This window comes from Haemaphysalis longicornis, unplaced genomic scaffold (assembly GCF_048455015.1).
Source record: "Haemaphysalis longicornis isolate Haplotype H1 unplaced genomic scaffold, Haemaphysalis longicornis Haplotype H1 scaffold_6, whole genome shotgun sequence".
Classification (NCBI taxonomy): domain Eukaryota; kingdom Metazoa; phylum Arthropoda; class Arachnida; order Ixodida; family Ixodidae; genus Haemaphysalis; species Haemaphysalis longicornis.
The window spans coordinates 114551863-114579150 of NW_027526407.1; the positions used below are offsets into that span (position 1 = coordinate 114551863).

Here is a 27288-nt window from a genome sequence, read left to right on the forward strand (position 1 = left end):
GAAGCCATGCCCTTCAAAAAGTGCATGGCTTCAAAAAATATATTTCTGTATGCGCAAGGCGGGACGGGTGATATAAAGAGCGCCGTCATTGCGAATAAAGCTGAGAGCAAAAAAAAAATTACGACTTCATATCGCCCGAAACCGGAAACGGTAACCTCGATTACTTTAGCGCAACAAAATGAAGATTGTTTTCCAACCGAGTTAATCGGGTGCAAAAGACCGGAACAGCTTCACAGCAAGGCAGAGTAAACGCGTCAAAGCGAGCTCACATCAAGTCACTCACGGATCAAAATCACCAAAGGTTTTCTATTTCGTTTAATGCACGTCTTCGCAGCTATATAGAAGACCCCTAGGTGTGTCTTTTAAAGAATGAAATATCAAAATGTAATACAGCATCACTTACAACAAAACGAAGAAATACTGGCACCGCAGGCTAGAAGTAAACCCATGGAAAAGCAAAATAACATTTCTTTTCTGTAACTTTTACCGCGTAAAGGTGGGATCACCAAATGTGTAATTTGGTTTAGAACTTGATATATTCAGAAAACATGAACGTTTAAAGAACCGATCACACTAAGACATCCTGCAGGCGTGAAAAATACTCGTGAGGAAACCTTCAGTCATTCCAAATCATAACTATCAGATAAAGGGCTGGGGAGGGAATGATAAACGCATTTTTCAATTGGAGGTATAGAAGAACGGACGCATTATAAAAGATATGACAAAGAATTGTATCTGTTCATCGGCATGTGCTTGCTCCGGTCCTGAAGGCTGGTGGTCGCCGAATCACGAGACTGCTCACACCATAAAGACAAAGATCCCGATACGCCTCTCGATAAGAAAATCAAAGCTTTATACCGTTACTACCCTTGCCCTCCCCCCAACACACGCGTACACACAGACACACAAGCACACAACTGCCGTGATTAACCTGATGATTCTGCATTCGTTCCCACTATCCGGTATTGCGCCCCACACTTTGTTATGGTGAGCAAGTCTGTAATTATATTCTTCGTTCCTCTCCTCAGGTTAGTATAGAGAGGTATATCATGACACTGACGATGCCTTATGGAGTCACGTACCTAGCTAGTAAACACACGAGCTGGGTGAACTAAAGTCTGCTACAAAACATTGGCGCAGCTTGTATTAATGTTGCAAAGCTGGAGAAACTGCAGAGCTGGCTGCCTTTGTCGGAGACCCGGCTGTTGCACCTCAGATTTATTTCCGAACTTCCCACTGAAAGTTCTCCATGACTAGCAGTCCTGGATCGTTTTTTTTCGCAGGGTTTATCATCTCTCTCAAAGTGTACAGCGTTAGCACCCACTACTTGCGGCGGCAACCGGCTTCGCAAATTCGTCCTCTGTTAAGCGAACTAGGCGTCCCTTCTCCCCGCTTCTGGCTCCAACGCACTCGAACTGTTTTCTTAGTGTTTTTGCCGGCTCCTGACCTAGGCAAGCCCATGTTCAAACCTGGACGACACCGGGCACTCTTTAAGGTGTGTAGGCTCACGTGCAATCGGTATTTTTTGCAAAGAGTGTTTGCGAACGCCACCAGTTCAACCACGAGATTAAACAGCTGTCCTGTTAAAATAGGTCTGATATCAAAAGCTTGCTAGTGAGCACAGTCAGCACGAGAACGCTTCTAAAGGGGAGAAATCTTGTACAGTGCTTCGAACTTATCAAGCGTTGAACAAGCATTAATAAATTGAGTTGAATAAACATAGCGATATTTGCTACAATATTCAGCTGCGACCCACCATGGCGGCTGAGTGGCTAAGTCGTTGCGCTGCTGAGCACGACGACGCGGTTCCGGTTCTCGGCCGTGGCGGCCGCTTTTCTGATGGTGGCGAAAAGCAAAAACACCCGTGTGTACGAGATTTCAGAGCTCGTTAAAAATTCCTACGTGGCCAAAATTAATCCGGAGCCCTCCACTACGGCACGCCTCATCGCCAGCGCTGCGTCGGTGCGTTAAACCCTACATTCAATCAATCAATCAATCAATCAATCAATCAATCAATCAATCAATCAATCAATCAATCAATCAATCAATCAATCAATCAATCAATCAATCAATCAATCAATCAATCAATCAATCAATCAATCAATCAATCAATCAATCAATCAATCAATCAATCAGTCAATCAAGCAATCAATCAATCAATCAATCAATCAATCAATATTCAGTTACGCGGAATAGAAGTTTGATGTGGAGACGCATGCGTGTGCGTAAAGACCACGTTAAAAAACATTACTATATTTGCACGTTACCTTATGTTGCCACGAATTTCAATTAGATCTGATGCCCCGCAGCTTACTATTTTCTAACCGACCTTGGCTGCCGCCATTAAAGGTTCATACCTTTTTTCTGGCCAATTGCTCTCAATCCACGGGAAAAAATGTAACACCCACCCTGCCCCAGGAACGAATTAAACTCGAAATTTAGGTCTTTTAAATACTTCAGCTTTACATCTGAATATAACATAGATTCATTGGATGAATTTACTATCCAAGCTCGGAATACGTTAACACGTCATCACTTCCACTCTGCACTTAAGACGCTGTCCATCTTCTACAGCTGCTTTGCTGCCTCGTCTTGGAATACAAGGATAACGTCTCTCGACCAACTGTTATTTGAAGAGTGGGTGAAACAAATAAAGAAGTCCAGGGAAGCATGCACGAACGCGCAAGACTTGAATGGTGAAGCTCTTGTAGGTGAGCATTGCCGAACACATAATTACATTTCAGTGCCATTGTTTATTTGCATAGTTGCGGTCGTAGTAATTGTAGTAATATACATATAAGAGGTCGTCTCCTTCGCGGCGAGTGGTAAATGCAATGTCATCCTAAGCATTGTAGACTTACATAAGTTCTTCGTCATCGACTCGAGGCAGCGGTGGCGGGATCTGCAAGTCGTCTCGGGAAGGATTACAACACTCGTAGCTATGTCTTAAGTTATCCATAATTACTTCTCACTAATGCTTCGGCCGCGGTGACTTCTCCCAAGGAGGGTGAAGTTTCTACATTAGCATTAGCATTGAAATTTTTTTACACACGTGGTAGCGCTTAAGGACAGCGCTGGAGGTCTTTTTAAAAGCGAAGCTATTGAGCAAATTGTCAATGTAGCGTGTCCGCAGTTAAAAATATCAAGAAAATTCACAGCGCACGTGAGCGCGCTCCTCGCGGCGACAGCCTGACAGTTAAACAAAGTTACCTTCAATGCACGCTGTGAAGATGTTTGGACTGCGAAGCTCTAAACGACACCCACAACGGTTACCCACGCCACGTTGCTTGAATTCACACACGTGGGTCTAAAAAGTGTGAAACCATAAACTCTGGCACCCGTTACCTGGGTTTCGCGGGGGCGGGTCCTAGTAACTGGGTAAGCGAATGCAGCAGTGACACCAGAAAGAAAACGAAGCGGAGCGCCTGTTGAAGGGTGAGGAAGAGGGCGGAACGCGTGACTCCCCTTAACTCTTGTTTCATGCGTCGCCGGCAAGGAGCGCCCTCTCCGCACTCCCCCTCCCCAGACGCTGCTGCGTTCACCGCTAATCCAAACCACGTGAATGCCGTTATCATACATTAGGCGTTTTGCACTTCTGACGAGGGCTTTCAGTGAGAGCAGGGGGTAGACCCGCCGCTGTGTTGGTTTAGTACACCGTGTGTCTACCCGTGTCCTAGTGTGGGCGTAGCTTAGTCGGTAAGACGATGGGCTGTCACTCCGTTTCTCAATATTCGGGTCCAGGCCCGATTGTTGACGGTGCCAATATTTTCTTTCATTTAGCCTGGCGTTTTCTTCTGACGCGGACACAAATTTTTTCTTGGCTGGTAGAGGTATACTACTTCGCAATAAAACAAGAAAATGCCGAGCGTTCATGTGTGCGTGGCTCGCAGTGACTGCCAGCCTCTCCGCCGCACAATGGTCAAGCCAAGCATATCCACCTTGGAATATCCGCCAAGATTGCGGCTACCGCCCGGTAGTTAGCAAAAAACCAAGGAAAGGCAGAGCACTCGTGTGTGCATGACTGGCGCCGACCACCCAGTGCCCCGGGTGCACGTTTGTCACGCCAAGCATGCCCACTTATAGCCATTGTCCAAGATTCGCCAAAAAATCATTGCAAAACTTGCTCGGAACGAGAAAGCGCGTCATAGCGCAAGCCCCTCCAAGGTGATGTCCAATGATTATCACTTCATAAAAAATGAAGGAAGATCACAGTTACAGCAACAGTAATGGAGTAAAGGTCGTTGCGGTAGCGGAGAAGGAGCAAGTCGGCTGCAATCATCGACTTAAGATGTCGTGGTGGTCGTGAAGGTTGCGGAGAGGTTCGCTACCTTGAAGTCTTTCGGGTTAGTGTGAGCTTCCTTCAGTTTTTTTCCATCCACGGTAGTGCTCGACGACAGCACTGGACTTGTTTTTTGATAAAGCCACTGCTCCAGCCGGGTACTCGGCGGTCACCGCGAGGCCCGCCTTCATGAGTGCTCACCATTTTGTAGCTCTTCGAAGTTCTTGCCAGATTTGGTTTTGGTAATGCTGCTGCGCGTGCCGAGGGCGATCGGTGGTCACCGCGAGGGGCGTGTTCACGACCGCCGGGCATTTTCTTGGTATTTGTTTCCTGCAACGGCGAATTAACCTTTCTACAACAGCTCTGATGTTAAAAATGCGGTGGCGAGGCGTAGACAAATACGGCAGTGCAGCGTAGCACTGTGGGCTTAGCCTAAGACGAAAACGAAGCTTGGTGGGACGAGCATCCGGTGGCATCCCACCATCATCAATCATTGGTTGTCGCATGTTTGCCCTGCGGCCACGTAAAATATGCATTTTTTGGCCATGAATTCTCAAGGAGATAGATAGATAGATAGAGAGAGAGAGAGAGAGAGAGAGAGAGAATGAGGGAAGGAGGGAGGGAGAGAGAGAGAGAGAGAGAGAGAGAGAGAGAGAGAGAGAGAGAATGAGGGAAGGAGGGAGGGAAAATGGGAGAGAAACTTTATTTGGAGTTCAAGTGAGCATATTTGGGGTCGGGGTCTGCAGTCCAAGACCACTCTGTTACGGCCGGCTTATTCACGCATGTTTTATACCTGCTTCTTTCGTCATGCCACTCCATTAGCAGATGATGCCTCCGTGTGTACAGACTAAACCCGATCGAACGAACTAACCGGGAACCTCAAAATACTTCGTTGAATCGAGATCTTCGCAAAATATGTACTGCTATTTTACAAGCAGTTGAGTCTACAAATTTGCTGTTTAAGTGGAGGCGCATCCAAGCAGGTATACCATGCCTTCGTAATTGCGGAGGCGGCGGCACTCACCTGCCGATGATGTAGACATGCGCTGAATGACAGCGAAAAAATATTAGGCTACCCGGGGCTTGCCCTGACGTTGTTGCACCCCTGCAGACCCCTGCACCCCTGCACCAGGTCGCAGCCCTGCTTTTTGTTGTAACACTCCCTTGCTGAACGGCGTATTCATTGCTCTCATATCTACGAACCACGTAAACAGCGTTTCTTCCATATTCTCGTGCGGGGTAGTCTTGAAGGTCTTGTTCTTCGACGCAATTCCAGGTGAAGGGACATGGATGATGGCGTTCTCTCCTTCAAAATTGTGGAAAGCGTGCTGGCCGAAATGCCGTGGTTTGTGGCAAGCGGTACGGCTGATTATCTTACAGAGCTCCGTAAAAATAAAACTAGATGCTTCGTTTTCTTTCTGAAGGGGCGCGGTGTTTTGAATGTGGTGTTCTAAAAAAACACATTCGGAATTACTCCTTTCTAAATGTGTGTTTCTCAAAATGCGTCATTCAATCGAAATAAGACATTAAATGAATATTTTGTTTTAATCAGTGTGGTGGACGGTTTTGGCTAATCGGTGCTGCGGACGTTAACAAACTTTGCTCGTAGTTCTGTACTGATCAATATTCTCCCTCGACCTCTAGTATGGTAGGAGAAACGAAGCTCGATCCGCCTCAAAGATTAGAAAAATATAAAGTGCCCCCAAAGAGATGATATAAAATGATGCTTTCTTAATTTCCGGGTATTCAGCGTGATGGGAAACCCTTCAACGGACGTGATAAATCAGCTGAGCCTCTCAATGGTCATAGAGGAGTTTTGTGTGTGGTACAATGTGATGGACAGCTGGGAAGGCTTCATGAAGACAGCGAGAGAAAACGAGCAACACATCCTTGCCACAAAATAGGATTCGAAAAATTCATTCACTTCGCGCGAACAACGGGAAACGTAAAAAAAAATTATCCTCTGTTTTCTGCGCTGTTTGTGTTGCTTAATATTGCGCGTGTATGTATTCATGAATATCCGACCCGGTGGCCTTATTCGTTGCACTGCCTGCTTTTAACCTTCGTTTGTGTATACCGTATTTACTCGCATAATGACCGCACTCGCGTTGTGATTGCACCCCTGAAGTTTGTCGTCAAATTCTGATCATATAAATTTCCCGCGCAATGAACGCACCCAGCACTAGCCGCAGCAACATGAGATATGTGTGCCAAGGCTGCCTGCTGATGGGCGAGCTTACCTCAGTTTCCTTTCCTTTCAAAGAGGACGTGGCTGCGTTATTGCGGCAGATTAGCGATATCGGCAACCATGCGTTCAGTATTGATGAGGGAGAAACTCTCACTAAATGCACATGATTTACTCACAAGACAAAGAAAAAAACGCACTCAGGTTGCTGCGTCAGCAGCCATGTCTGTTTGATGTCCCGGGCTGTGACAGTGGCAGCTACTTATTCGTCGAACTGTTGTACCCTCGCAGCAAACTCGCTCCGGCGCGTTCCCTAGAAAACACTGCATTTTGCGTCACTTTGCAAAGCGGCTGGCGGCGGTGGGCGGAAGTTTGTGTTTTCATTTATTATTTTTATTATGTTCATGAAACATATTGTAAAAATATTGACCCACAACGTGCTTGCGTTTTCTGGGCTCAAACATTTTCCACGATAAATTTACCCAGCGTGATGAACGCACCCCTAAATTTGCATCAAAATTTTTGAAAAAAAAAAAGTCCGGTCAATACGCGAGTAAATACGATATATCACTGCTCTGGTGGCTCACATGCAAAGAGCTTCTTATGGAAGAAGTAGGCGTACTTAGTCTTTTAGGGCAGATAGGGGCGAACTCTGGCAGCCACAAGAAACGTCACTCCTGTTTTTTTGATAACTAGAGCACCACTCCAATTCAAAAATATAGGCGTTGCCAGAGGCCCGTGGCTGCCGTCATTACTTGATTGATTGGTTTAATTAGAACTTCTGAATTCCGCAGATACCTGGGTTATGATCTTCCTAGCCAGCCAAGCTTGGTTTCACACTGGATGCACACCAGTTACAATATCTGTATTCTGTGGCTGCATTTAAAAAGCACCCTATGGGCAGACAATATCCAGAATAAACAGTTCGGAGTTATCAGCAGCTTCTCTCGTTATTCATGTGTGACTTTTGCGTGGTTATGCAAAACTCAGAAGAGGAAGGTTATATGCACGCTGGGTATATATACTGTTATATAGACTACGTAAAACACGTGTTTGTTATAGCAGGAAGAAAAAAAAATGTTTTCGACTCGTGTTAAGTGGAATTGCCGGTAGAGGTAGCATAATTTTATTCTCTTCTTTCAAAGAACGAAAGCATGCACAGAATACGTTTTCAGTCTATTGTTCTAATTTTTTTGCTAGATCGTCGCTTATTTGAGTACCAGCACAACTTTCGCTTTTAAAAAGAGTCACCATTAAAGACGCAGCCGTTTGCTCGCTCTGAGGTTTTGTCTAACCCCGATTGTTGAAGGGTCCCTGATAAAAATAGGGGAAGGAACCTTCGGTGTTTCGAACTGACTGCCATTCACTGTCCGAAAGGGCACTCCAAAACATGCCCGAGTAGCAGGTGCGGGGTCTTTATAACTGTTTTTGAAACTTACAGACCCCTCTATTCATATAAAGTTTGAGGTGCATCTGGAAGGAAGTAGATAGTCGTGGACCCAAAACATGTCTGTTTTCAGCGTTCTCATTTTCCTTTGGAGCTGCGCACTGGGTAAGTCAAGTGCTTGTTGTCCTTAGTTTTGGCGTGTTTGGTCACTCTTAACTTTGCCTGGATAGCGTAAATCTGGTGGCAACAGTGTTTCTGACATTAATTTATTTATTTTATTTATTTGAAAAACTGCCAACCTCTTTTTGAGACCAAGGCAGGCGGACATACAAGGGTGTATTCATATACATACAAGAGTAATTAGTCGGTAGGTAGTACAACAGTATTTATAGCGAAATGCCAAAACAAGAACAAGGGTCAAGTAACTCTGATGTAAGCGTCATATTTTTAGATTACACATATTTATAAAGGATACAAAGGAAGTGAAACATGTAGAAGGGTTGAGCAACGTATAATATAAGCGTATTATTTTAGGTTCCTCAGTTTTTAAAGGATGCCAAGAGGGGATGTGCACTCAATTAAGCAAAAAAAAGCAACTTGTGTAAAGAAAAGAAATTGATATACAGATGAACCATACGTTACACAAACCATAACGAACAATACCGCGCCGAGCGGAACCGTAAAAAGGAGTCTCGGAGTCTCAAAACCATGAGTCATCAAGCAATTACACTGCGGGAAGTTTGCGCATGCGGGTATGTAGTATTTACTTCAAGCAAGAAAACAAAAGATAAAAAAACATTGCGAGGCAAGACATACATATTGTATTCCCAGAAAATATATTACAGAAAAGTAAGTACAGTCAAAATTCGCAGCGACTGAACATGATGGTGTACGTTATGCAGACGGAAGTTTAGGGGTGCTCGCCGTGAAGTGTACAGAATACATAACATTCGAGTCCACGCTTCATAAACATTAGAACTGCATGTTTTACTTTCCTGTTAATTTGTAATGTTAGCGATTCTGGACAAAAAATGAGTCAGTGAATTCGTGTTAGTAACGGATGGGTCCAAGCGATTCCATTCTCGGATAGCAAGCGGGATGAAAGAATATTTGAATGCGTCATTTTTGCAAGGATATTCAGTCAAAGTGTGCGCGTGTTTTTGCCTTGTTTGCCGGGATTATGAAGGGTGGATGAACTTGTACGCGTCGATTCTATTGTGCAATAGTTGAAAGAGATATCTTAGACGGGCCTGTTTAGCTCTAAACTCTAGTGTATGAAGTCCACAGTCCAATAGCATATTATTTGGGAAGTCAGTACGTTTATATTTATTGCAGATAAATCTTACAACTTGCCTCTGTACCTTTTCTAGTCTTTTTATGTTAGTGAGAGTATAAGGGAACAACACGGCGCTGGCGTATTCTAATACTGGTCTGATATATGTGGTGTAGGCTAAAAGCTTAGTTGATTTTGGTGCGAGCCTCAGACACCTTCTAATATAAAATAATTTGCTCAACGCAGTCGATGTAATGTGAGCGATGTGTGAGTCCCATATAAGGTTGGATGTTAAAATTACGCCTAAATATTTGTGTTGATGTACTTTCACCAGTTGCGTGCCGTTAATGTTGTAAGGATAATTCATGGGTTCTTTCTTTGTCGTTATGGTCATGCACACTGTTTTTCTGATGTTAATCTTAATTTGCCACTTAGTACACCAGTTATCAAATTGGTTTAGAGATTCTTGTAGAGCGACCTGGTCTTTGTAATTTTGATGTCTTGGAACATAATGCAGTCGTCAGCAAAAAGTTCGATTTTACAGGAAATGTTTGTTGTTATGTCATTTATAAATATAAGAAAGAGCAGAGGGCCAAGAACGGAGCCCTGGGGGAGTCGGGATGTTACGGGCATGCTATCTGAATGTACAATAATGCTGTCGTCAGTAAAAAGTTCGATTTTACAGGAAATGTTTGTTGTTATGTCATTTATAAATATAAGAAAGAGCAGAGGGCCAAGAACTGAGCCCAGGGGGAGTCGGGATGTTACGGGCATGCTATCTGAATGTACATTTTCAAAGATTACAAATTGCGAGTGGCCGTATAAAAAGTCTTCTATCAAGTTTGTTAGGTTTCCGGCACCAAGTATACTTTTGAGTTTTGCGTGTAATTTTTTATGGCATACTGAATCAAATGCTTTCGAAAAATCTATCAGTATCAAGTCTGTCTCCGAGCGGTTATTAATAGAAAAAGTGATGTCATGTACAACTTCAGTTAGCTGTGTTGCTGTGGATATCCCTTTTCTAAATCCGTGTTGGTAAGGTGATAAGGTGCCTTTTGTCTCTAGGAATGTGCTTCAGAATGATGTGTTCAAGTAATTTACATGATGTGCTAGTAAGTGAGACTGGTCTGAAATTAGATGGGTCTTCGCTATTGCCTGTTTTAGGTATCAGTGCGACCTTTGCTTTTTTCCAATCATCCGGCAGCTTTGAAGAAGATACAGACTTACGGAAGACTAGTCATAAATACCGGCTGCACCATTCCGCATAACGTCTTAGAAAATTGTTAGGGATTTCATCAAGCCCGCATGCTTCTTTAGGATCGACGTTGAGCAAGAGGTTTAGAATAGCCTCATCAGTGCTAATCAAGGGGTCAATTAAAATACCATCGGCGAAAGGGAGGCCTGGGGTATTTCTGTAATCTTTTGTGAATACAGAGTGAAAAAAATGATTGCAATAATTAGCTTTAGCTTTTTTTTTTCTTCTGGAGAAAAATCTGGGGTGTCTGTTTAGGAGGGCGGATGTGTTTCCAAAATCTACATGGGTTATGTCTTATGAATGAAGAGAGCATTATTTTAAAGTAGTTTTGTTTTGCTTTTTTAAATTTTAATTATTTTAATTTATTTAATTTTTTTGTTTTTTTTATTTGTTTCAGATTATATTTAACAATGTTTTTATTATATATTCATAAATTGTTGGTGTCGTTCCTTCTGAAGCCTTTACAACCGTTGTGCAGAATAAATATATTTATTTTTTGGTTTGAAATTCCTAAACTAGATATGTATATCAAGTTCATTACAGTCATCGTGCTTAGAAACAATTCTTAAGTGTTCAGGTTCTACGGGTGCAGCCCTGCCCTGGTGTATTTAACTAACGCAGAGTGAACATTATCTTTTCGTGGCATTTGAAAGTTCCGCAAGTTTTTAGAACGCATGAATGGGGCCGTCTTTCGGAAGGAAAAACGTGCCTTCAAGGAGCCATGAAGAGAAAACAAAAGTTTGTTTTATTCGAAAGATTAGGTGTTTCATAGTACCCTAAGCGCTTTCCCTGAAGCAAATGATGCTTTATTCACTAAGAAATAAGGCAATTTAAGCCAAAATGTTAAATCTCCCACCAAATTGCGCATTTCGTGACGTGAACAATGGCGTCATACGAGCCGGTCAATGAAACAGATACTTAGTATGTCGACTCCATATAGCACCCACACGTGGGAATCAAACAGGAACCGGAACTTGTGCCGAAACCGAAACGGCGGCCATTTTAAAAATACTAGTAAAACCTAGTGCACCCGCAGCCCTAGTCATGGAATCACCTGATACGGAGAACAAAACTCTCGCCGAGAAGCTCCGGCTTGCATTTAACAACCTCACACCACTTGCACGCTCAATGCTTCTAAGTGCACGAGCGGCAGGAGTTGCGGGATACGTGGATTGACCGGAAAGTGACCATTCCGCGATAGCCACAACAGACGAACGCCCAGCTTGTGCCAGTTGGCCGGTGTTGTGTATGGAAAGCCGTTCGCGCGAGCTCTCTGCTTCGACCAGAAAGATACGAGCGTCAATGCGCGGTGTGTACGGCATTTTTGTCCCCAAGGTCAGAGCGCTTTGACGGCGCTTTGACGAAGTCGACAACGAGCGCCAGCATGTCCCAGGAGTGAGCTAACGTAAGGGTCCCTGCCGTAATCACTTCCTCGGAAATGAAGCGAGCACACTCGTACTTCCTTTGGCTCTCTTTCTCCTCCATTTGAAAAGTTCACAAAACGCAGCCACTTGCTTCGCCGAGGTTCGTCGTTGGGCAGCACATGAAAAGAGATCTCCTCACCGGCGGGGACGTCGCACTCCCTCGACGATTTGCCCGTACTACATGGGCATTTCAAAACGTAGCAACGAAATTTCATTGTAAAGTACTCGAACAAACTGAAGTTTTCAGTGCTTGTAAACTGGAAACGAGCTCCTAACAATTGCAGCAAGCCAACACCATTCCGAAACTGCGACGACTGTCACTATCTCGTCGCTGCTTGCTGTTCCTTACTCCCCTCGCTTCTATTTTTACCTTTGCTGGTTGGCGATATGACGGCCAACCTCCTGTGAAGGGATTACAATACCAAGAAAGGTCGCGGCTGTGCGTGCTGGGACGGTTCGTTGGCCCCGAAGAGCCTTGAACCCGAAAATTCGTCTGCGCGACGGTCACGACGGCGAGATGTCGAGTTCGGCTGGCGGTAGTTTCGTACGCATTGGCGTACATGCTTGCGTGTTTATTCGGAACTTCAACCGTTTACTCCACCGTTCTTAGTGTCATAAAAGGAATGTGCAGTATGTTTAACGGGCATATAGCTCACTATGCAAACTGGTAAGGCCTGCAGGAAACCACAGCCCCGCTCATTGGAAACCGGGAGCAGTAAGCCTACGGTCAACACGCTCTCATCCTCGCGGTATACCACAATGCAACACCTAGCTTCCACGGGCGTCCACGGGCGGCGCTGCATGTTCCGGCGGCCACGCGCTCGCAGTGTCGCGTTTCAATCCGTGAACACAGTACGTATTGAGCAGTGAAATCTGCCGCCATCTTACGGTTTATGGAAATAAATTTCAAAGAAGTTCGCACTACAGCAGCGATTTGTATTCCTGGTTAGGTGAAAATGTGTTTTTCAGTGCCAATAAAAACTGATTCTTCCTTTGTGCAGAATTCCAAGCACCAATTATTTTTTCAAAAGCGCCGCAGGGTGTACGGATAGCATTTTTACGGATAATATGATCGCTTTTCTAATATTATTTGTTCGATGGCTCGTTGAGCCGAGCTAAGTTTGTTTTGTCGTTGTTCAAATAGGCGCGAAGTGTCAGCTCCATATGTCATAACCACAGTTGCACTGGTTGTAGAGTTTTCTTTTGTGTGACAGAGGTAGTCTACTTTTCATTGTTTGGGAGTGCTTGCCGAGTACTCCCCAACCCATACCTATTCTGCGCCAAATTTCTCTCCCGTGGTCTGGGTTAGCACTAACCATTTGTCCGAGGTAGTTATATATCCTTTTACTTCATCTAGCGTTTCGTTTCCTAAGCTGAAGAGGTCGTTTTTGCCATGCCTATTCCTCACTACTTTAGGTTTATTCTAATTAATTTTGAGCCCTATTGCATTGCTTTCTGATTTTAGTTCCTCAAGCGTTGTTTGTACGTGTTCGGGAGCCTCAATCAGCAAGACTATGTCGTCTGCCAACCTGAAATGGCTCAAGTATTCCCCGTTTATCCTTAATCCTCTGCTTTCCCAGTCAAGCTTTTTTTACCCCTCCAGACATGCTGGTAATATATTTGGCAAGATGGTATCTCCCAGTCTTACTCCCGTACGGATCGGCTTTTCTTGTGGAGGTTTTCCTGCCATGGCATTCCTTATATATATCTTCTAAAAGACTTGTGTATGTTTACTCTATTACCTGATATTTTAGGGCTTATATGACGGACGCGGTGAGTACGGAATCCAGTGCAAACTAATAATCTATCAATGCCATGTAAAAGGGTTTAGATTAGTCTACGGATTCTTTTTTTCACTTGATTTACTACACAGATCTGATCTATGGTCGAGCACCCCATGATAAACCCAGCCTGCTCTCCGGGTTTGAAATCCTGGCTGTCGCCAACCCGGCTAACAATAACTTTCGTAGAAGGCTTGTACAAAACGGAGAGTTGGCTGATGGTTCTGTAATTCTTGACGTCCTTGGGATCTCCGTTCATATGAATCAAAATAATGTTGGTTGGCGTTTTTCCAGGTTATGGGCACTTTCCGAGTTTTAAAGCATTCCGAAATTAATACACCAAGTTTCCTAGTACCATATCTCCTCCGCCCTTCACAAGATCCCCGGTTATGCCGTCGTCACCTGCAGATCTTCCTCTCTTCATGCCTTTAAGAGCCTTTTCTACCGCCTCTTTAGTTAGTAGTGGGGCATCGCAAGTTGAGCTTGTACTCTCAGTGTTCCTGCTCGTCTAACGTCGCTGGCATAAAACCAGGTGTAGAGTCGTTCTGTTATGTTTATTATCCCGTTCAAGTTGTGCGTTATGTTACCCTGCTCGTCTCTGTGCTTACATCCTGTCCTTGCCGATGGCTAGCTTTCTCTTAGTTGCTTTCAAGCTTCCCTTATTTGCAGCGTTTCTTCAATCAGCGCCATGCTATATATACGAATTTCGGTGCTTTTACTTCTCTTAAGATCAGTTTCAGACGCTCAGCTGATGCAATCGAATCCGCCGTACTTGACACTTTAATGTTCTTACGTTTGACAAATAGTTCGTTCGTTTTTTCAGTTTTCGAATTACCTTCTTGCACGTCGTTTCTCCCACAGGCGCTGCTGATTCACTGAGTGCTGGTGATAGGTGGTCAATTACACTGTCTACACTAGCCTCGTTCTGCTGCTTCAGAAGCTCGAATTTATTTTGAGGAGGTATTTTTAACGCCTGGGGTGTTGCTCTGACTGGCTTTATGCTGGATTTCTTAGTTTTTACGAGTTTACTCCTTTCTCTTTCGAGATTCAGCCTTAGATTGCATCTAAACATCCTACGATCACTGCTCCTAATCTAGCTTAGCACCTCTACGTCCTTCATGACACCTGGGTTGTCACTTAAAATGAAGTCAATTTCGCTTTTTGCTGTACCATCGACATTTTTCCATGTCCATTTCCTATTATTTCGTTTGTAGAAGAATGTGTTTATCAACCTTAGGTTAACCTTAGGAATAACGTAAGGTTTATCAGTCTTAGGTTATTCCGAAGTTTCCCACTGACCTTAATTCTCGCATTGACTTCTTACTGACCTTTGCGTCAAAGTCTCCCGTCAAAAGTGTACCATGTTGGACTAGTTGGTGGTGAGATACAAAGGAGGGAACAGCGTACGTTCTGACGAAGGAGAAACACCCACCGCAAGTGCTGTGGTGTGTGTTTCTGTCAGCCCTTCGTCAGAATTTGCGCTGTTCCCTGCTTTGTATCGCCCTTCAAAATCGTAAACTGCGTTGTTGCCTTCACTGCTGATTCGACGTCCTCGTAGAAGCTGTTCATGGTTTCGTCATTATACCTGGTGTATTGATCATCACCATAGCTGGTGTATTGGTGCATCATTGTTGTGCATTGGTGTGTACTATCTTTAGCCTGTATCGCTTGTTTACCTTGATCACAACAGCCGCGACTCTCTCTATAAAGCAAAAAAAAAGAATTCCTCCGCGTTTCCTGCTATTTCTCTCTGGATTAAAAATCCCACCTCATGTTTTATCTCCTCTTCGGGTCCACTGCAACATAACGTGCACCCGCCAGTGAGCTACATAAAGCGTTCTCTTGTCGTAACTTCCACTAACCCTCTACTATCCCACTTAATGTCCGAGAGCTCCTCTAGCAGTACAGCTAAACTTCCCTCACTAGACAAGGCGCGTGCGTGGAACATTGCCAGGCTCAAGTTCCAATGGCGACCTGTCTAGACCCAGATAGCCTTAGCATGCTCTGCAGTATTGCTGTTCCGACGGCAGCGGTGGACAGGTGTGCCACAGCTGCTGAGAGCTTAGGGCAGAGAGTTGTATAATGTTCGGAATAACACTCAGGGACAGGAAACGAGCTAGCTGGATCAGAGAACGAAGTAGAGTAGAAGATATCATATTGCAAATAAAGAAAAAGAAATTAACTTGGGCTGGTCACGTAGTGAGACGAACGGACATCTGGTGGAACATTATGGTAATATAGTGAAGGATACGAAGAGATGGTACTAGAAGGGGAAGGTGATTAACCCGATGGACTAATGAAATAGAAAATGGGGGCAAACTTCGGACTCGAGCAGGGGAGGACAGGAGCGGTTGGAGGTAAATGGGAGAGGACTTCGTACTGCAGCGGACCTGAGTAAGCTGATGATGACGATGATTAGGGGATCGCATTCACTTTAATGCATAAAGATGTACCATTTTTTTGCAGTTCTTGCAGCCCCGCAAGTAGTTTTCCCACGGCTTCTTGAAGAACGCAGTGAAGATGGCGAGATGTTTTTGCGCATTAGCGATGATCTGACCCTGACACTTCAAAAGAGTTCAGTGGCGGCACCTTCACTGCGTGTGATAAGTTTTGAGAATGGACAGGAGTTCACTGAATTTGTAAGTTAAACACGAAATCACCCAGTTTATTCTTAGATTCAGGAAAATAACGTTCACGGATGTTGTTATTTATACTGGGTCCACAAGAAAAAAGGCCGTCTTTACAGCATATGTTGGTTTCTGCATGCCGCAGGAGCAATGGTTGATTTAGTAAGAATATTCTAGGTCAAAACACAGCTGTTAAAAGTAATCTTGTACAATTACTTGCGTTGAAATACCCTGATTAATATTTGCTTCAATCGTAAAAGGAGCACATTCCGACGCACAACTTCCTGTTTTGTTGCAAACATGTTTTTTTGATTGATTTATTGAAGGATTGATTGTGAAGTTCAACGCTACGACGCTACACAGGCGATGATGTAGCCGTAGTAGAGGGCTCCGGACTAATTTGGACAACCCTGGTACGTTTAACGTGCGCGGAAATGTCTAACACACGGGTGTTTTCGCTGTTCGCCTCCTTCAGACGAGCGGCCGCCGCGACCGTGAATAGAACGTGAATCCTTGGGCGTAGCAGCACAAAAGCATGTTTTATTGATTTTGGTTCAGGCTTGTGAGGAAGTTTTAATTAATACGTTGATAATTTACTAGAACGGGCCAATCTAGTCACCAAAAGTCCCAAGTGTTAGTAACTGGCCTATATGCATGCCTGCTAATCACGTTCTATTTATTAATGTTTGCCAGATTGTTGCTTGATTTATATTTGTGTGAACGTTGACGCTTTCGCAGCATAATGGTGTGGACATAGAAAGCAGCCTGTATCACGACCCAAAAAAACTTGCAGCAGTTTCACTTACAAAAAAAGACTCGGGCATTGAAGTGGTAAGTGCATTTTTTCCCCTTTAGTGCGGTAGCGTAGATGATCTTTGCATTTTCTCGACTTAAATTGGCGTAAAGTGACACGCTATCCCCAACACATAAAAGTACATTAGAGTTAAGCTTCTTTCACTGCGAACAGCATCAATATTTCCTTAGCATTATACCCGATATCGAAAAATAGTTGTTGCACAGGGTTATATAATAACGTGGGTTTGTTCTCGCTTGTGGCTTTCTTCTCTTCTAGCACCAAATGGCCCTACGGTTTTAGCTGATAGCGAGAGATTTGCCAGAAAACAAAGTTTTGTGTTAATTTTATTTTCCTAAGTTTTCAACGCCCAATTACGTGTGTAGCAGTTATATCAGTCAGATTTTACATTGATGCGAGTTGTCACTGCCCACTGGACCCGTCTTAATTGAATATGCATATAGAAACGTCAATTTTTTTAGTTGAGATTTTTGTTCTCTTGTTGTGCAGGAAGGTGTCGTCGGGCCGTACATGCGTATTGAGCCTTCCCCGACCAGGGAGAGATCAGAGGACGGGTTATTTGCTCATGTGCTTCACGAAATACCCAGGACGGCGTTACTGGATGAGTCAATTAACGCTGTCAGTAATGGTGAGTGCCGTTAGACACCTTATGAACAGTTTAGTTACACACTGCGAGCAACAAAACAAAACAAAAGTTCGTTAAAGCCTTAAGAAATTTTTTTCAAGAAGGCCTACTCTGGAAAACGACATGTGAAGAACGCATTACCTAAAGCTTTATATTCCAGTTTGCAGTTAGGGACTGTAAAACTGCAAAATATATATACGGAAAATTGGTAACTTCGTAACATGAATTTTATGTGAGTTGATATTTATAGCGAAAGCGCAAAATCTTTTAACAAGTTTTTAATTTACAGGGTGGGCTGTCCTTATAAGTGCACCCAGCGGTTAAGTAACGTTACGTGTATACCCGTTCCATCCACAATATTCGAACAGTAGCGCACGTGCGAGGCTTACGAATGTATATGAAAAGGAATGTCAGTAGCGCCTTGGTATATTCGCCGACAAACATCCGCAACGTAGGCTTACAAAATGATAACATTTAATTATTTGAAGCAAATTATGAGCCTTTACATGTGGGCTGGGTGTGAAATAGATTACACTTTGAAGAACTCGCTCCCTTTGTATACGCGGTTTCCTTGATTCAAATCACTAACAGCGTGTATAATGCTTCCATTGATTTAAAAGGAAGGAAGTTGCTTAACTGTGCTTCGCAAACCTGATGGCTCAAAAATATACAAATTTATATTGGCCACAAAAACCAAAACAAGCTCAGACGCTTTAAATAAAACACAGCAGTTACTACTTTGATAATATTCACTCAGAAGCCAAGTGCGCCCTTGGCGCACAAATTCTTTATAAAAAAGCCTAAGCCGTCACTCCGGCTTTAAATACTATGTGCGACAGTTTCCTGCTACCAACCTTTAAATTTGAAATGGTGGCTGTAACGCTGCGCGGCATGCCTCTCCATTGTTTCAGTGTCAAGAAGCGACGTCGTTGAAAGAGCGTACAATCGAAATCACCGTGTGCCAAGCGCTGTTCAAGTGGAAGTCTTCCTTGTTGTGGATACCTATCATAGCAGAAAGTTTCCAAGCACGTCTAAACTGCTCCGATATTTGTGCGTGATGATGGTGACTGTAAGTAAAACTGACACAAATTTTACTGCGCTTTTTAGTAGGGTACAGGGTGCCATCTTTGATTAACCTTCACATATTGCCATCATGTTGTCTTATCACGCATCCTGAAGCGATTTCATTGTTGGTAGTTATAAGCTGCTGATATTTTTAATCTCTGTTTGTGTCTTTGAATACAAAAGCATACTTTAGGACGTTAAAGTGCAAGTATGTGTGTATAAGTATATATATATATATATAAATATATATATATATATATATATAGCGAATCAGAAATGTGAAATGAGGGGCTCGGTGAAATAAGACAAAAAATAAGGTTTGGCAGTCAAGAAAACCTCGGAAAGCAAAGAGGAGGTTGTGGTGGGTCATAGAAACAGATGAAGAATTTTTTGAGTGAGAAAGAAAATGGTGAAAAAAATGCCCGCCGGGTGGGATCCGAACTCACGACCTCCAGAATGCCGGTCTGGTGCGATTTTTTACCATTTTCTTTCTGACTCAAAAAATTCTTCATCTGTTTCTATGACCCACCAGAACCTCCCCTTTGCTTTCTGAGGTTTTCTTGACCGCGAAACCTTATTTTCTTTATATATATATAGCGAATCAGAATAGGAAATCAGGGGCTCGTTGAAAATAAGACAGAAATACGAATTGGTGGGATCCGAACCCACGACCTCCAGAATACCGGTCTGGTGCGATAACCACTACGCTACCGGCGGGGCTACTTTAGCCTCCACTTTCTGGGGTATTTATGTTCAGGTGGTTTTGTTTCCTAACTAAAAACTAAAATTTTTATATCTTTTTTATTATGGCCGTTTTAAAATTCCGCGAGACGATTACCTGTTTGCACCTTTCAATCATTCTTCATGAACAAACCATAACCAAGTGCTTCGACAATGCCCATAAATACTCTTCTTTTCCTTCCTCTATTTTTATTAGAAGTGATTACCGGGAAGTGCTGTAAACTGTGAGACCATGAGACCATGATACATTACTGATACAATCAGGAGTTGGAATTTGTATGAAATATAAAAGGGATGTGGTATTTGTTTCTGGAAAGGAGAAATCCAGCTGTTAATTATTGTGTTTATTACCTTTTGTTTATTTATCTTAATGAGGTCATGAACGTTTTGTTCTTTTTATATATTTATGCCTCTCCGTTTGACCAAGCTGTATGTAATACTTGAGTGTATTCTGTTGTACCACTCCCGCTTGGATTGCCAAGATCTGCAGTATATTCAAATAAAATGAATAAATAAAATAAACGTTAAGCGACAGGAAAAGAGCGGAGTGGGTCAGGGAACAAGCGTGTGTTAAGGTCCTTTTAGTGGAACTTACGAAGAAAAAAAATGGTGTGGGCAGGGAATGTATTGCGAAGAGAGGATAACAGTTGGTCATTAAGGGTACAAGAGTGGATCCCTAGAGAACGCAAGCGTGGCAGGGGGCGGCAGAAAGTTAGATTGGCAGATGAGATTAAGAAGTTTGTGGGAATACGTTGTTCGAAGTTAGCACAGTACAGGGATAATTGGAGTTGTATGGAAGAGGCCTTTGCCAATGGCAATGTTATTTCGATGAAATAATATTCCTTTACTTCTCTAACTGTGTAAAAAAGATTGCCCTAAGATGGCTTCACACGGCGCAAATATTTCGATAACTTTACAGCATGGCTTCACCGCATGGCCGCAGTGTCTTGTAAGAAAACGCCGTTAGGCTTCCAAATTAACCGATGACGACCATACTCGTCATCGGTCATTTTGGTACAAAATCTTATAACGGCTACACTTATCAATGGGGGCAAAATAGTTAATGCGACAACAAAATATGCGCGCTATGAGGCCCTCTGTAATAGAAGACATCGATTGTGCCTATTCTTTATACAGTGTTCTTTAACAAAGAAAATTTTCATCGCATGGGCATTTTGTATTTTCCTTTCTTCAAAACTAACCTGAACTTAGTGGCAGCAGTAATTTGGGAGAAACCCAAAATTTTAAAAAAATTTGAAAGCGAGATTTTTCTTTTCGAATAACAAACATTTTATGAATGTGCTTTCTATATTGTCCAAGGCAATTTTGTTCTCGTCTTACAATAAATTATATCACAAAGACGGGCTATGGAAAACCGCAGCGGCCTACAATTTTACGCTGCCCTTTACAGCGCGCAACAAGGCACGTTTCCGAGCGCGCGCAGCTTTGTCCACCTGAATAGCGGCGAATTCCGTCGCCGCTGATTCCTGCGAGCGGCAATGCAACCAGCGCCCCTCTATAGCCCAGCGCTGCCTTTTGAAAAGCGTCACGCCCAGCATGACACGCCAGCAGAGCGGCGATTAAACATATAAGATAGGGCAGCGGGGGCAGTGCGAACACACTCTTAGACCGGCGCTCCTTGGTTCCCGTCGGCGCCCACACGCGGCGCAGCGATGCAGTTCAGCCACCGCTCCCGTGCTCCGTTTACTTCTGCGCGGACCTGTACATTTCCAATTACGCGGTAGCAGGCATGTTAGTGTCCATTTTAACTCATCGGAGCAGTAGCAGCAAGAGCGACTGACGGAGCGACTGAGAAGCGCGCTGCAGATACCGCGGTTATATAGCCACTCTGCGATAGAGAGTGATGAGAGAGAGACACGCATGCGCGTGAGAGACACGCAGCTGGCATGGCGAGGAGAACGTGCTAACGCCGCTGGCGGGTGAGGGGAAAGGAGGAGGGTTGCGGACGGACGCCGGATGGAGGGACAGGCCTTGTCTAGGATGAAAAAAAAAAGGCAGCACTAAAGCAGTAGTTTACCCCTGGTCCTATACACCAGCCACTTTATTGATCTTTTAACCACTTTTGGTCTTCATCCTGGCCCTGTAAACCAGTCTGCCTCATCGCTTTTAATTGATTCTATTCGTGTTCACTGTAACCAGCTTTAATAGTCACCTAATCATCAAAGCCTTTGTTCTGTATTCGCAGGCACGCCAGTTCTCTCGCTTCACCCGCCCTGCTATGACTGCCAGTAAGGTACCACGAGGCGAGGGATTTGTAGCATTCGTTTCGCAGCGAGGACCAGTCTACGGCCAGGCGGGCGAATTCACGGGATGTTGCGCACGTGTTCTTCATGTTCTAACTACCCGTACCTCGAAAAGGCTTTTTTATGCGTGAAAGCTCTGCTAGGCTACCTTTTTGAGATCATTCATCGCGTCACAACCATCTTCAGCTTTTGGTTGAGCACCGACGTGTTTGTAGGTTTGCTCACTCGGAGCTTTGCCGCTGCGGTGAGACGTGGCTAGGTTGCTTACCAGGCTGCTTAGCCGGCGCCGGTGCTAAACGGCTGCTTGGCCGGCGCCTTATCGCCCAGCGGCTGCTGGGCTGTCTGTGAGCGCGCTTCACCGCAAGCACTCCACGCGGCTAGGCGACGCGTTACGACTGATATATGAAACGCGTGGCTAACTGAGTTAAAAGGAACGAAGACCAGGGAAACACACGCTGCACACACACGAAAATGCTACATTCCCGTGCAGGCTGCTTTGCCGGCGCGTCGTTAGATCTCGTTGCTCACTCGTTGCCCAAGACCCCTGTGTAGCAGCTGTGGAGAGGGCTATCCGTGATACACATACTTATTCAATGCAAGGCATTCGACTTTACACGACACAAAAACTTCACAGGACTCTACAGACAAAATATTATATTACATCCGCATAGTTCTTAGGAGGCGATGCCATGTTGTCGGTTCAGCGCACATTTAAGTTTCTGTCAGAGGTTCACTTCTTGCAGCTCATCGCACAACCACCCATAGTTTACCTCTGGTCCTATACACCAGCCACTTTATTGATCTTTTAACCACTTTTGGTCTTCATCCTGGCCCTGTAAACCAGTCTGCCTCATCGCTTTTAATTGATTCTATTCGTGTTCACTGTAACCAGCTTTAATAGTCACCTAATCATCAAAGCACTTTCTTGGTGCTCGTTTCCCTAGTTGTCCTTGCGCCATTAACATTAAAAAATCATCATCATTTTGGAGCGTGACCCTGTCGGATTAACGTCACCTTGCCAACGTTGGCGCTGTTGCAAAGGCAGCTCTCGCGGTCGTGTACAACAGTTCTTTCTACTCGATGTACCCCTGTGCGGTTGTTGGTTCTGCTATCACTCGCTCTGTTTCCAGATGGACGGACGGCGCTCTGTGGAGCAATGCAACAGTTCTAGCAAAATGCGACATCAATTGATTGTGTTTTATTGCACTATCGGCCCCACCAGGTCGATGCTCAGACACTACCCGAAATTTTCGACAGGCGCACGCGCGGAACTGTTTACAAATGAGCTGGCCAAGACGCACATTGTCTTCTTGGTATATTTAATGCGCAGCCCTACATGAGAGATGCACTGTTAACTGCTCCGGGAAGATTGTACACCGAGTCCATGGTTAGCGGTGTCTCGTCAAATGGGAGCTGTACCCGGTGAATTAGAGCGGAAAGTTGCGAAAGTTGGTACGGGAATAACTGAAGCGTATTACCAGGAAGAAAAAAGACAAGAACGCCAGTGAAGAATGCGGGCGAGATAGGCGCTGGCATCAAATGAACAGCACAGAATGGGTGTATCGCGTGACACATTACAATTTTTACGGACAGTCACGAACAGGCCAAGCGGTGGTCAGCCTTATTTTTAAACAACTTTCAAGGAGAACCATCCCGCATGTTTTTTTCGAGGAAGTTGTTTCCAAACGGACACTAAATCACTTGGCGAGAAACCTTGCGCTTCTTTTTCAGTTCTTGAAAAATAAAAACCTGTCTGACTGGTGGTGGTCGGCCATAAATATTTTTATAAAACTGCTGCTACGGCGGAGTAATTGCCAACACTGCCTGCATTGCTAGGGCCACCGCTTCAAACATTCTCACTCTCTCTCACTAACTGGGTTTCCCCTTTTCTTCAAGGCGACACGCTACAATGTACATTGATGTTATTTCCACTGACATTGCCTTATAAGTGACGTCTGGTGTGGTCCTTATAATATAACTGTGAATATTAAAGTGGTTTTTTACGGCTTCGGGGCACACATTTCCTCCACAAACTGCCGATAACTTTACATTACGATATGTACCTGACAAACACTGAAGAAACAGTTTGGTGTTTCTTTCAAACAAAGTAAATTCTGAAAACAAGAACTCTTTCCTTCCAGCCTATACCTTTGCTTTCGAACTTTTGTGTTGAGAGCATCTGAAAATGATTATAATGATGATGATTATGATGATGATGATAAATAAGTTTGTTATAGAAGGATGGCACTCTGGCCTGGTGGGGAAATAGGGGAAGAAAGTTGTGATTAAGGTTCGATAAAGTTCAAGTTCTATTGACGAGGTAAGCCTCGTCCACGAAAGCCCATGGCTGAAAATAAATATCTTTTGCTCTCAGTAATCGTAACTAAAAATTTTATGTCACCGTGTAAACCCAAGGAGAAATTGAACTTGTGAAACCCATTGGCATGAGAATAAGCTTTTTGCGGTTCCGGCTGGTTTGTTGTTTTTTTTCTTCCTCCACGTTTCTTTTTTGTCTCGTTGGCCTCGTAAGCATTATCTCGTTAGCGGTCAGCCGTATTAGCGCAACGAATGCGACATTGCAGTTGTTGTTCCAGTCGCTCTGTCTCAAATATAGACGCCGATGTTACAGTGCGCGGGTTATTCGAGCTTCATTACCACGCGGCCATCTTCTAACGTCAGTGGCTCGTAAGCACTCGCGAAGTTGAGGCCTCTAGCCTCCGTGAAGATGCAGTGCAAGGACTCGAACAAAGATAATTGATGCATTTTGTAGTGCAAAGTGACACATTGTTGCTAAACCAACTATGTGAATGCTGTGCCTAAACCTCTTGCAGTTTCTCGCTTTCTAAAAAACTATCACCTACATTCACCTTCTAATGCTTAGAGTTTTAATGCAATGGTATTAAGAGTTTGTGTGCGCATAAAACGGCACTTTCACACATTTATCTCAGCAAACGGAACTCCTTTCAAACGGAAATAGTTTTTTTCAGTCCATTGAAGTTCTGTTTATCGAGAGTATACTGTAGTACGATTTGCATCATTTTGTTTCAAGTTTGTCTTACACCACACTAATGCGTGTTAAAATGCGTCTGAATTTTATAATTTTCAGGCAAATATTAGGTTTGCCGATGCGAGAGATCCCTCAGTACAACTGATAATCACGGGAATGGAAAAAAGCCAGGTATGATGTGAATATTATTCACATTATTTTTTCTGCCCATAACCAGTGACTTTTCATATTTTGCATTTTTAGAATGAACCGTACCTCACTAACAAGGGTGGAGTAATAAGCGGACAAATAGCCTTGATGGACTTCAGAACATACGCCGAGAAAAGGAAGAGGACCTATGGGGACCCCGACATCGCGTTTTTGGTAACTGGGTAAATAGTTACTTTGATGTTTAAAACCATCAGGATCACTGTAAAACTGAACCGTAATTGGAGACAAATTCGGCTTGCAGTCGAGACACATACACCATAAAAGACGGAAAAGTGGAGAGAAATTTGGCAGGTGAGCAATTTTGCCTACCGTAGAGTTTTTGAGCGAACATTGGTCCATTTATGCTGTAATGGTGAAAAAAGAAGTTTTAGTTATTGATATATGCATTAATAAACTTAATTGCAATCTGTGCTATCACCATGGTCATCGTTTTGTTAAGTTGACACAGGAATTCAACGAAGAAATTTGGGCTAGTTCGTGATACGACTTCGACATGGGACAAAGCGCACTAGACGGTGACAGAAGAAGAGAGAGTGACACGGGACTAGCTCTCATCACGTGTCACTCTCTTTTCTTCTGTCCCCGTCTAGCGTGCTTTTTACCATGTCGAAGATGACACAGGAAATAGCAACCAATACTTTTGAAGCTTCCGAAAAAAAAATTTGCAACGATATTCTTCAACGGACAGACGGCTGGTTGAGGCTTTTGAACGAAACATGAGGTAAAGCTTAGACCAAAAAATGTGGAAACGACATGTAGCCGGGGGAGCAAAATATTCGGTTTCAGCAAATATATGTTTCTAGGTGCAACTCCGTGCCATAACCTATCAAACCTCCAGTTTAACCACCGTTGCAGTGAATGATCAGTTTGTTATGTAAGATTGTAGCTCTGCGGTATTGAAAAAGCATTTCTATAGGCGTCAGAACGAGCCAGGCTTTCACAAGAAGGCGAGTCCTACAAAAGGTCTTGCAAAAATTTTCGCTGTGCTCTCCAGGTTTCTATACCTGACATGCGTTAGCGCACTGCTGATGTAACTTACTTTAGTTTGGAACCGCGAATTTTTAAATGCAGAGCATTTCTTTAACTCACGATGTCACCCGGCGTTGTCGGCGTGCCTTGGCGTCCGCAACAGCCGTTCCAGGTGCGCCCTCTCCTCCACTCCTCCTCTCCAGCATCACGCTGCCCTCCTCGCTCTCAACAACAGGTCGGCAGCCCTCCCCCTACACTATATAAAAAATACTTACCGGCGCCTGGTTTCGATCCCACGACCCTGCGGGCGGAACGCAAGGTACATGGTGCTCTACCCACTGCGCCACAAAGCCGACACAGAATGGAAGGCTACGAACGCGCCTTATATCCTTGACTTATTCCAACTACGTCAAGAAGCTGCTGATACAACGCATTCACTACCTGTGGGCGGAACGCGAGGTACATGGTGCTCTACCCACTGCGCCACAAAGCCGACACAGAATGGGAGGCTACGAACGCGCCTTATATCCTTGACTACGTCAAGAAGCTGCTGATACAACGCATTCACTACCACCAACTCCCCAAACACTAAACGTTAACGCAATACACCCACCCCCTATGCGACGCATTTACTCGTGTCCCCCTCGCGGGGAGATGGGCCCTTTTTTTGTCGGCCTGCTGTCAACGCTTCTTGTTATGTTTTTCAACGCGGTACGGTGTAATTGATTTTCAATAGTGGATTTTGTCATTGTTTATGTAATAAGCAATACTTTTTCCGGAAAACCAATTCGCACTCAACATTTGTTATTTTCTTTCCAAACAAAGGTGTGGCATATTTGGCTGGTTTCTGTACCAACATGTTTGCTGGTTACGCAGAAGACACGCCCGGGGTTTACAGTGGAATCCACACTCTCACCCATGAGATTGGTCACTTGTAAGTGAAGGCCTCCTGAGTGTATCTAAAAATTGTTGTTGTTTATTAGCAAGTACATAGTCTCTTATGTCTTTGCAAAAGAATTTTTTGCTCAATCTTTTGAAAAATCTGACTCCTGAAATATTTGCGGATAGTAAATTCGGTAAATTTTAGGATTCGGTCGTGCTTTTCATGACGGATAAAACAAATTCCTATTGTATAGTTCAGTTGCTCGTGTTTTTGTTGTTTTTTTGCGTCTATTTTTGGAAATGCCACATATTTAGTATGCCTTGTACGATGTATTTTGCATCTCGCTGCTGCTTCGCATTTTCCCATCCGCTGCTCCCGTGGGTAATGGACAAAGACAACCCTACTTATCCTCTCATTTGGGGCGAGCGGCTGTCTTAGAGCACGGCAGTGTGCTTTGACTTCGAACTTTTAAACCTTGAGACATCCGTATAAAAATCGT

At 44.0% G+C, this 27288-nt stretch overlaps 1 protein-coding gene across 1 annotated transcript in view; it reads left to right on the plus strand.

Moving 5' to 3' along the window:
• The first annotated feature begins 7898 nt into the window (after positions 1-7898).
• LOC144141903 (venom metalloproteinase antarease TserMP_A-like) overlaps positions 7899-27288 on the plus strand; it is a 36522-nt gene continuing 17132 nt past the window's right edge. Inside the window, exons 1-9 of the mRNA XM_077673372.1 lie at positions 7899-8016; positions 16051-16223; positions 16950-17042; positions 17515-17653; positions 18562-18719; positions 24827-24898; positions 24971-25098; positions 25179-25228; positions 26732-26840. Coding sequence (XP_077529498.1) covers positions 7971-8016; positions 16051-16223; positions 16950-17042; positions 17515-17653; positions 18562-18719; positions 24827-24898; positions 24971-25098; positions 25179-25228; positions 26732-26840 — 968 coding nt within the window. The 5' untranslated portion in view covers positions 7899-7970. The remainder of the gene's footprint in view (positions 8017-16050; positions 16224-16949; positions 17043-17514; positions 17654-18561; positions 18720-24826; positions 24899-24970; positions 25099-25178; positions 25229-26731; positions 26841-27288) is intronic.